The sequence below is a fragment of the Barbatula barbatula genome (assembly GCF_947034865.1).
Source record: "Barbatula barbatula genome assembly, chromosome: 18".
NCBI classification, from domain to species: domain Eukaryota; kingdom Metazoa; phylum Chordata; class Actinopteri; order Cypriniformes; family Nemacheilidae; genus Barbatula; species Barbatula barbatula.
The window spans coordinates 833881-844974 of NC_136781.1; the positions used below are offsets into that span (position 1 = coordinate 833881).

At 40.0% G+C, this 11094-nt stretch overlaps 2 protein-coding genes across 2 annotated transcripts; one reads left to right on the forward strand and one right to left on the reverse strand.

The window, feature by feature from the left end:
- The first annotated feature begins 872 nt into the window (after positions 1 to 872).
- Positions 873 to 5420, forward strand: myoz3a (myozenin 3a). Its single transcript, XM_079479224.1, has 6 exons — positions 873 to 966; positions 1660 to 1730; positions 2192 to 2349; positions 2809 to 2953; positions 3799 to 3982; positions 4467 to 5420. The coding sequence occupies exons 2-6, from the start codon at positions 1670 to 1672 to the stop codon at positions 4648 to 4650; spliced, it is 732 nt and encodes a 243-aa protein (XP_079335350.1). The 5' UTR covers positions 873 to 966; positions 1660 to 1669; the 3' UTR covers positions 4651 to 5420.
- An 80-nt stretch (positions 5421 to 5500) lies between these two features.
- Positions 5501 to 11029, reverse strand: LOC306907242 (pre-mRNA-splicing factor RBM22-like). Its single transcript, XM_079479223.1, has 10 exons — positions 10929 to 11029; positions 8820 to 8873; positions 8501 to 8530; positions 8274 to 8406; positions 7946 to 8046; positions 7601 to 7773; positions 7309 to 7509; positions 6897 to 7147; positions 6679 to 6810; positions 5501 to 6595 (listed from the first exon to the last, which is right to left on the reverse strand). Exons 1-10 carry the CDS (start codon positions 10980 to 10982, stop codon positions 6456 to 6458), a joined length of 1269 nt encoding a protein of 422 aa, XP_079335349.1. The 5' UTR covers positions 10983 to 11029; the 3' UTR covers positions 5501 to 6455.
- Between the last annotated feature and the right edge of the window lie 65 nt (positions 11030 to 11094).

Genomic DNA, 11094 nt, shown 5'->3' on the forward strand with positions numbered 1-11094 from the left:
ATAAAAGATCAAATCAAATGATTTCACTTTGTAAGGATTATTTGAGTTTTTCAATGTTCTTCACAGTTGACGTTTGTATTGATGAACGAGTGTGTGTGTAGTTCATGTGTAGATGGTCGTGGTGTTAAGAATCTCTCAGTAGGAGTCGGGATGGTTTTATAATAAACTCCACTCACACAAACCCTTCAGTCTGGATGAAGCTCTTTGTTCTCACGTCGACTGGTCGTGACTTTGAGCACCGACAGACGCAGGCCGGTTCACCTGTCAAAGACACCTGCTGCATATGAGCTGTCTTGAAATCACTTTAAAACAAATTATGTTAAAGTGATTCTAGTGAATGCGTGTAAACGAATGCGATACACAACATTAGCTGTAGTTTAGACTTTTGGGTTCACTGTGTGCAGTCATAAGAAAATGATGTGACCCTCTTTTGAAGCGTGATTTTCAGAAACCATTCATGGAAAAGAAAAACATTTCATTCTGGCATTTTGGATTCTCCGGAGTAGAAATGAAAAGGTTGAAGGTCTGGCGACACGCTTGGATAAATGCATTTGCAATATTAGCAAACATAAAAAGCACAAATGTATAATCGGGAGAAAAAAAGACATAATCTTTGATGCTTGAAAATAAAGTAAAAGGGTCAGTCCTTGAGATGATGCTGAAACAGATCATGGACGAGCCACATCTCCTATGACAACTAAAGCAAAGACAAACAAACACACACACACACGCAAACAAACTCTTCAGCACGCACATCATCCTGGACAGAGGGATCAGGTTTTTATATGGGGGGAGATGGCAGGGTCTACATTCTTTTCTCCATTTAGCTCCTGTCGTTTGGCTAAACATGCAGCGATGATGTCACAAGCGGTGGCACTCTCAGATGAGTCTGTAGAAACCAGCTCACACACCGAGACGACACACAGAACATCAGCTTCTCCAGCGCGCGCACACACACACATACAGGTAAGACACTAAAGTGCATGAAAGATGTTTTCTGGTTATCTTATCCATACAGCAGCTGTGTCATAAATACACATCTGTCATTTTATCATGACAAGTAGACAGACGTAGATATAATGCATGACGACGGAACCGAGTAGAGCATTGCATCAGCAACACAAAGATCACGAGTCATCAGAAAACACAAATATATTAATGAAAGTAATGTAGAAATAGATTTGGATGAAAGCGTCTGCAAAAATACAATGGAATTCAGCCCTTTGGTTCAATTAATATACTTTTTGATTAATTAAATATTTCTTATTTCTAACAATAGGAAAGAAAACTATAGCTTGGAGTGGTTGGCATTTATGTGATCGTTCATCCAAAAATGAAAATTCTGTCATCATTTGATCACACTCATGTAATTTCATACCTTTATAAATTACTTTGGTTCCAATGAACACAAAGAATGATGTTTTTGTTAGTATGTTAGTCATTTTCAGTTCTGTGACATCATTGAATACACAGTCGAAAGAATGAAATGGTAGTCAAAGGTGCCCGAGAACTCTTTGTGGTTAAATTATACAGGTTTGAAACTTTTGGATGAACGATCTATAAGGCAAAGCGATATAAGATCAAAGATAGATAGTAAATACTTGAGTATGTGACTCATTTTTGATGTTTTGTTGTATTTTTGATGTTGATTATCTAAAGACGAGAGAAGATGCCGTTTGAGAAACAGAGACGGCAGCAGGCGCCCATCCTGAACAGAGAGGTGAAGGGAGGTGAGACATACAAAACCAAACCCATCACATTGTCAAACTGCTCAGGGCTGTGTGATTGATATTCTCCCTCACTGGAGCATTTCATGTAAAGACAGGGAATACCCTGAAAACCTTGGCATGTTTCCGCTGAGCTGATCCACATCTCCAGTTCAGATGAACAGCGTGTGCTCTGGGCAGGAATGCCTCTCGCGGGCGTGTCTGTTTCTTTAAGGGTCCCTTCATACCAAAAGACCTATTTATAATCTTTACTGTCACTACACAACAGCAGCTCATGACATCAGTATCCACCCCCAGTCGATCATTCTTTGCTATTCAGAGTAACATGTACAGTACACAACTTCAACATTAAAGTCTCACTTATAAAGGAAGTAATACAGCAACAAAAACTAAACAAAAAACAATCTTTGTAAGCGAAACATTTCAGAGCAGAGATTTTGAAGTGACTGTGGGAATGTGTGAAGGTCTGAATTTGGGAAAGAAGATCAGCGTTCCGAGGGATGTCATGATGGAGGAGCTGAATCTCACTTCTAACCGAGGGTCCAGAATGTTTCAGGAGCGTCAGAGGAGAGTGGAGAGATTCACACTGGAGAGCACGGCCGGTTCTCCCCTCCACATTTATGTAAGAACTACAAACCTTAACATACGCCATTCTTCATTAAAAATCCATGCCTGTTAAATTCTTACCAGTGCTTGAAGAACCTAAAAGGGTTTCAAATGGTGTTAAAAAATCATATCAAGCACTGATCTAAAGAACCTGTAAAGTAATATGAAGAACATCCAAAGATCCAAGAACCATTAATGACAAAGTAAAAAGCATACAATCAATTTCCTTTCAATTCTAAAGTGCAATGTTTAGGAAGTCATGCAACAATACGTGTTATTTAAATGAATGCCATATTTTCTTGTGCTTACCTGTGCAACTCAAAGTGGTTGCCAGGGTGTTGCTATGCAGCTGCCAAGATTGGCAAAGTGACTTCCTTTTACAGATTAGATCATGTGACATTTATAGCACATTCTTGGCCATGATGTGGCTACAGGTTACTTGAAATCTATCTAAAAGCCTTCTCATTGCCATCAGAACGTCATGGAACCGAATCACATGATGACAGACATGCAGGGGGGGAAAGAAAACCTGAGATATGGAGCGGCTGGTAAACACAATCTGGCAACCACTCTGAAGAGCACCGTGGCAAAGAAGGGCAACCCCAGCGTACTGGCACCAGGTACACACTTTCTGTCTCTGTGGATCAGCCTACAGTATATTAATAACAAACATTTAGTGTAAAACGTAGCATATCGCCATGAAAGGGTTTCTTTTCACTCTACATTCATTGTCATATTTAAACATTTCTGACCACAGAGTCGTGCCACTGATCAGAATCAAGAGCTTGAGCTTTGGATATAAAACAATACAATACAATACAATCGATAGTACAGCATTTCGACTTTACACATCCATATAAAGATCTTAAATGTAATTTATGTACATACACAACATATCTTGTTTTTTATTCATTCCAATGACGTTTATACGACAGGCCACCAAATTCACTGAAAAGTGTAAACTATTTTTACCAGGATTTCAAATGAATGATCCAAATGATACAAAAAAGTATGATTGTTAAAATGAAGAATGAGGCTCCACCCCTAACCCCGCCTCCAGATGGTGTGAATAAAAATGAATAAAAACAAAATCACTCGAGCCATTATCTTAAACAGTTACAAATTTCCATAAAATACATAATCACACAAGAATATATGTGTTAGATCTACTTTCATGAGGCCACACAAAATTGAAAGTGAAAAACATTCTGCATTCATGTGCAGAATATAAGATTTGCATTTCTGTATACGCTTCACGTAACTGATATCATTTGTTTTTGTTTCAACTCCGTCTAATGTTCTTTAATAAACATCCATCTCCTGTTTCTGTCTCCATATCTGCCCCGCGGGGCGTCTGAATAAGGAGAGCGTCTGAATACCCGTTAACTAATCTGAGCACGCACAATACCAACGTTCCCTTTATAACCAACACTGTGACTCACAAGTATCCGCCCTGTCCTTTTAGGTTACACCAAGCCCTTGAGAGAGATCCCTCGAGAGAAGTTTAATTCCACCGTCATCCCAAAATCATACTGCTCACCATGGCAAGAAGCCCTGGGAGAGAGAGAGGAACTTCTGTCCTCACTTGACGCCCAGCTCTCTCAAACTCCAGATAAACTACCTCCGGCTAACTACAGGTGCTTTAACAGGTGAGCATGGGCAAACATTAAATAAAGACGCATCAGATCACCGAGCTTGTTTGGGGTTTCCTTGTAACCACTTCTATATCGGGAAGGGATTAATTCTCCACGGTAGCGAGGGCATGATCTGAGATTTCGGCACATTAGCTTCACGCTTGACGATTATGTGCTGTAAATAAACCCAACCAGGCCAACGCAATATCAAATGATGGGTTCCACTTATGAACCCACAATGTTCCCACTGCGTCTTCCCATTTGAAACAAGAGCCTGAGGTCTGAGGAACTATTTCAATGCATCAGAGGCGCGGAGAACCGACGGCTTTCACAACCTAAAGACACATCGCAAAAGCAGGAGATCAAGTTCTTCACACAAACTAAAGTTTCGTCAGCTGGCATTCAATCAAACCCGGTGGTTGAAATATGGGGAGGTGGCGGGTTTTGGATCTGAGGTCAGAAGGCTATTTAAGTATAGTATTCTTTTTGTTTCTTGCAGAGCTGCAGTGCCGTTCGGAGGTCCAGTGTGCAGTCAAAGGGTGATTCCTATTATTTCGTTTGAACAACCTGAGATTCACAATCTCCCCGGCGTGACACTGGCCACGATGTCCAAACGGCCCAACTTCAACAGAGCTCCGCGGGGATGGGGCGTCAGATACTCGCCCGAGTCCAGCGACCTGTAAACCCACTGCACGTCCACACCTGCTGTTTCATCTGAAAAGAAAAAGACCTTGGTGCCGTCACCACCCGCGCTTTGCTCTTTTGGACTGAACCGCTATGTATCCTAGAGGTGAAAGGTCAGAGCCACGCTGAAGAAACACAACTAGAAGTTTGGTTCTCTAAAAAACAAACATGACAGTGCACACGAGGATGAAGAGAAACAGTACAGATGGTTTTAACTCAGTGCTTACAAATAGAAGCAGTTGCTCTCCTAGAGAAACACAATATAAAGGTTTAACTTATGAAATAATAAATAACTTATAGATAAAACGTATTCATTTCAGACATAAATGATATTGCCTGACCCAAAACATTTGATGAGGTACGTATGGCATTTTAATGTATAGATGACGGTTGTGTAGCCCATTTCAGGCATGCAATGCAAAAGAAATTCTGTTAAATCAGTATCGCAGTTTATAAAATATAGAAATGGTCTTTACAGAAAACAAATGAGCAGGTATTCTGTTGTCCTTTCTTATCTTCTTGAAAATCATGTCAGAAAAAACTTTCCTCAAATACTATGATATGAGATATGACCCAGACCAGGGGTTTTTCAAACTGGGGTCCGGGGATCCCCAGGGGGCCTATAGCATGTTGCAGGAGGTCCCAAGAAATGTCAGAGAAAAAATATGAAGCAAAATATGTATACGTTAAACATTGTAAACATTAGTATAAGTGTTTTTTGGTACAAGCATAGTTATCTACTAAAGAATTATTTATATATGTACCCATCTAGATAGTCTAAAGGTTCCTTTTTTGGCATGCAAATTGAAAGTTGTGTAGGTTTGGAAAAATTAGGTATTTTAATATCACATTTACTATGTAACTGTTCTTCATACATAAACAAATATATTTTTTAATTATGTTTAAGAAAGGGGTTCCTCACCAAAGGTTCATCTTATTTGGGGCATCAAAGTTTGAAAACCCCTGACCCAGACTGCTCCTGACCGGTCTCATGAGGTTGATCAACGTATCATCTCAAAGTACTGGTATTTCACAAGTGCACTTAAGTGTGTAAACTTAGAGCACACGTCAAACATTCATGACAGCTGCTTTAATGTTCACAAACGATGACAGAAACACTCAGCCCCTTCAGAAAATAATTTCACTGTTCAGTATTTTTACAGCAGTGTATCAAACTTAAAAGAAATCTTAATTTAGCACTTTAAAATACTAAGTGAAAGAAACTCAATCTCTGAAATTCTTCATACATCATACACAGTTTTTCAGACATACATAAGATGATGATTACACAAACACCTGACATGTAATAGGTTTTTCTTCAAATCAACTTTTATTCCTCAGTGATCAGGCTGAAATGTGTGTGATATATGTATCTTATCAAGATTTAAGTCATTGAGAACTGTGTCTTTACATCAAAGACCCACACTCACAGATTTGGCAAAATGATATGATAAGTCGCAATTGCAATTTACAGCTTGTTACTGTCTGCTGTGCATCTAGAATCAGATGAAGAATAAGGGTGTTTATTGTTGTTAAGAAGCGATGTCTGAGGTCACCTGCTGTATTGTTGATAGGAAGGATTGATGTAGCATCACCACCAAACATGTCCTACAGCGTGTGTAGCTAACAGGCAGGACCCTAAATCCTGCAGCCAATCACCAGGATGCTTTAAGATATCACAGCATCAGACTCCGCCCTCTAATGACATCACAGACGTTTATATTTAGAAGCAAGAGAAAGCTAAAACACGGCCCCTCGCACACAGCGGCTGATTGGCTGATGATGTCAAAGTGGGTGGAGTTGATTAATCGCTGTGGCGGATAGCAGCATGCGCACCCATGCGATGAGGATCCTGTGAGGGGTAATGAATGTGACTGGGTGGTCTTAAGCCCATAGGAGGAGGCGGAGGAGGACCCATGGGGTGGAACATGGGGGGTCCAAAACCTGGAAACCAAAAACACACAACAAACAGGTTAAAACAGTTTTGGAGCGGATTTGAGGTGTACACAGGCTGAAACAGAGCACACCTGTCGGAGGGGGGTTGGGGAGTCCAGGAGGAGGTGGAAGACTGAGGTTCATTAGTGCTGGAGAGCTGCTGGGGTCCAGATTGAAGTAATTGGCTGGGGTTTCATGCTCCAAAGCTGTAGGTGGCGGCACAGCTAAAACAAACACATTGAGGTTTTAATTACAAGGCCATTCAGAATTGTTATTTCAGAATTTCTTTGTGCCAGTCGCACAAACACACCTGCTGGCAGACCCGGTACAGGTTCCAGTCTGGTGCCCATCTCACTGTACCCCTCCTTGAAATCTGTGCCCTTAGCGGCCTGAGAGCGACCCCATTTCACCACCAGCCTGCGCCCGTTGATGATTAGCTTGTTGAAGGATTTCTCAGCAGCTAGCTCCGCCCCCTGTCGCGCGGCAAACTGAATAAACGCACACTGCTGCCTCTGTACCAGCGTGATGGTGCGAATCTCACCGAACTGATAGAAGTGATTCCTGCAGAAGATACCACATGAAATATGTTTAAACAGTATCAAATGACCTGACATTTAAGCAAATGTAGCAGAGTATTCAGAAAATGTGCGTTCAGACAGTCAACAAGGTCCAAACACAGCCTTTGTATCAATGTCAAACCAAACACACACTTTGAGTCTCACCTGAGGTCAGAATCTGTGATGTCTTCTCCCAGACCTCCTATGTATAACGTAGTGACGGCCTTGTCCTCGGGGAGGTCCAGATGAGGCATTGTGGTCGCTCTCTTAAGGAGTTTATTGGCCACCGGGTCGTTGATGCCGTAATAACGATCTTTAATGTTCTGATCGGCCAGAGGATCATCTGGATCTGTGGGCTTCTCATGCCTGATGTGAAATAAGCATTTTTAACGGACAGTCCATTTTTGGTGAAGCACTGCTACAACAGCACCACCGTGTGGTGTAAATAAGGTGTGACCTGTATGGACACTCCTCGCCTCTCTTGCACTCTCCCTTCACCCAGAACGAGCAGATGTGAGGTCTGTTGCGTGTGTAGTACGGTGCTGTGCGGGCCAGTTTGAGCAGCATGTCACTGGAGCTCTGAGCTTTACCCAGCATCCCCACGGGCCTCGTACCGTCAGAATTCTGGATCTGGACACAAAATCAAGATGCACTGATATCGTTTAAAAAGCATCAGTCTCTTGCAATTGAGGGATTCTTTCACCTGTTTTTAATAAAAATATACAAGAGAAGATAAAACACAAGATCATGCACATCGATTTTGGGTTTTGTAAATGTATTTGTATTAACAAGTAAACAATACCTCTCTCTCCATATTCTGAGTGAAATATTCCTTGTTCACATCAGATCTTGGCATGTCTTCTTTGATGGACATACTTGTGTCTCTGACCTGAATAGGAAGACCTGTAAAACAATAGCGTAAATAATGAAGTTACACACAGTTATAGCTTACTGAAATCTGTAAAATAATCTCATGAAGGTGTGACAAGCAAATATGAACATATGAATGACTTCTGCCACAGTTCCAGAAAGAAAAATTATGTGCATTTAATTTATCAAGTAGTTCTGTTGAAAGGCGTGTTAAAAAACAAAACACGTGTGTCGCTTAAAATTAAAAGTGGGAATCCTACCGTACTCCAGGTCCAACAGACAGGTCTGGCAAACGTTCTTAATCTTACTGCAGGTCTGACAGACTTCGGTCTTCTTAAAGCGCATCCGCACACCAGGACACCAGCGGAAAACGGTAAAGGGACGCGCACAGATCTGACAGACACAAACATTCACCAGTTATCTCTCTTGACAGAACCAGTATTCTTTGGTTATTGCAATATTACCAAATGTTACACCCAGACCTCACCTTACATTCTTTACCATACTTTTCCTTAGTCTGCAGAAAGAAAGAGAAATGTCACATTATAAAATGAAAAGCTAGTTCAACTTCAAGTCCACTTATGGGAATAGTTTAAATATTTACAAAAACTTCACAGATAACGGCTCCAAGACATCAGCCAACACCAGTTAGGCAACAAAGACCACATGACTGACTCAGATGGACTTTAAAGACTAGAATTAAAGCATTTCACAAGCTGTCTTAGTATTTGTTTAAAATGATCACATGACATGATATGACACACACAAGAAACTAGTTATTATTTAGCAATTGGAAGTGGACTTACCATACGAATGTATGGATTTTCCCCCAAACATGTTTGACAGAGAATAGGGAAGTCCTGCAGAAGATCACAAAATCAGACTTTTGTGCCACTCAACTCTTCTGGGATGAATATGTTTTCAATATCAATTTAGAAATGTTTCAATTGAAGTATTTTTTGTATGTAATAAAACAAATTTCTAGTTGGTGAAATTACTGTAAACCTGTTAAAGACAGACTTTATTTGGCCCTGGTATAATATTGTATTATTTATTTAGTAGAATAGTAGAAAGGCTGTTCCATAAATAATGTTAAAAGTTCAACCTTAAATTAACTGTGTCAAAGTAAGTTCAAATGAAAAAATGGCATTACAGTTCAACAGTGCTTTCCATCTATGTTCCTTGTGTATAGACGGTTTCATCTTAACAACATCAACAAACACCATTTTTATGACCCCCCCAGCTTAACTTCCGGTACACAGTGACAAACACTAAAGCGCCTGTTGATAATTTATGATAACTAACAAAAACCGAGAAGAAGCTTTACTTGGCTAAACATGTCTCTCCAACATTTTGAATGTAGACTGTGATATTTGCAAGACTCTCAATTGCAAGAGACTCTAGATGTCCGTGTACCAAATGGTTTGTTTAATAAAATGAACACAACAAAATAAAACAAATAGTTTTACAATTATTATACAATAAAATAACAATAATATTAACATACATTTTATAAAATATAAATATTAAGTGATACTTAACCCAAAAATGACAATTCTTTCATCATTTACTCACCTTCAAATTGTCCCAAATCCAAATAAATGTCTTTGTTTTGATAAACACAGAAAAAGATATTTGGAAGAATGCTCATAACCGGACAGATTTTGCCCCCCATATTAGGAAAAAATACAATGATAGTCAAAAGTGCCACAGAGCTGTTAGCAGTCCTGCATTCTTCAAATTATGTTCTTTTGTTTTCAACTATGGGAGTCAACGGGGGGCAAGAACTGTCTGGTTATAAGCATTCTTCCAAATATCTTTCTCTGTGTTCACCAGAACAAAGAAATGTATGGACCAACTCGAAGGTGAGTAAATTACAACAATCATTTTTGGGTGAAGTATTTTATTAGACACTAGCTAAACACAGACCTCTACAAAATTACAAATGATTTTGCCTTGTTGTGCGAGCACTGGAGCTTGTGCAGAGGGGATCTGGTATCCCCTGGTTAGGCCTGGTGTCCCTCTGAGGTTTATTTCTCCTCCAATGGAGTTTTGGGTTCCCCGCCACCGTTTTGCCTGGCTGGGGGGGCTGCTAAAATTGTATGTTTTTTTAATTAACAGTGCATATAGGAATTTATAGTCTGTCTAATATATACAGCAGCTTTGTAACAATGAAAATTGTAAAAACCGCTATATAAATAAAGCTGACTTGACAAACCGGAAGTTAACTGGTGCTCAGGCGCATGCGCGACATGAAACTGTCTATATGAGGCTACGTGGGTTTAGGAGGCTGAATAAACTGAAGATGTCTGTAAATTGTCTTCTCAACAGCTTCTAGCATGTCATTCACCTCATTACAGGAGCTTAAGATAGTTTAGTTATAGATCACTCTGAATTCTGCTGTCTTTACATTTCAGTTTCTTAACACTGCAAAAAAAAACATGTCTGATCTATACACCTCCATATAACACGATCCATTAATGGCGATAATAACTGCTTATTTGGCTATTTTTAATCGAAACGGCGCGTGCTGTCTTTTGCTCTGATATAGGCGACACAACAGCCGGAGTCATAAGAACAGAGATGGAATATACAAAGTTTACGTCAGAACGTAGCTGCGCAGACCGATGCCATCAAAGTATTAAAGCATAATGAATTCGACACCTTTTAATAACATTAATTAAAATAATAAACACTGCATAGAATGTATCGACAAAATAACAAAACACATGAACGAGCGTTTCTGCAACACTGAATGACGTTTCCAGACGTCTAGGGAGCACGCTCGAGCTCATCTTCTGCTCTTCCTTCAGTCAGTTGAAAATATTTCGATAAAAACCCTCTTTATTCAACATGTAGACAGATTACTGATGCGGTCTGTTGTGCGTTTCGAGTTTAATAAACAGTTAACGTACCGAATCTTCCCAATTTTGTCTGTTGTATGTGTTTGAGCCTAGGGACGTCGCCATCTTCGCGCGCAATGACCCGGTGGAAGTGACGTCACCACGACAACATGACGTGCTCTTTAAAATATAAGAGTGTCACACATTATACTCAAAAACGAATAATTATTGTCAAACT

Bases quoted from the DNA above. Each gene is read 5' to 3' on its own strand.
- LOC306907242 (XM_079479223.1), bottom strand. From the start codon at position 10,982: ATGGCGACGTCCCTAGGCTCAAACACATACAACAGACAAAATTGGGAA. The intron at 7,148-7,308 runs GTGAGACTCAAA...TATCTTCTGCAG, and splicing joins ATCACAGATTCTGACCTCAG to GAATCACTTCTATCAGTTCG. The intron at 6,596-6,678 runs GTGTGCTCTGTT...TTTGGTTTCCAG, and splicing joins CCCCAACCCCCCTCCGACAG to GTTTTGGACCCCCCATGTTC.
- myoz3a (XM_079479224.1), top strand. From the start codon at position 1,670: ATGCCGTTTGAGAAACAGAGACGGCAGCAGGCGCCCATCCTGAACAGA. The intron at 1,731-2,191 runs GTGAGACATACA...GAATGTGTGAAG, and splicing joins GAACAGAGAGGTGAAGGGAG to GTCTGAATTTGGGAAAGAAG. The intron at 2,954-3,798 runs GTACACACTTTC...CTGTCCTTTTAG, and splicing joins CCCCAGCGTACTGGCACCAG to GTTACACCAAGCCCTTGAGA.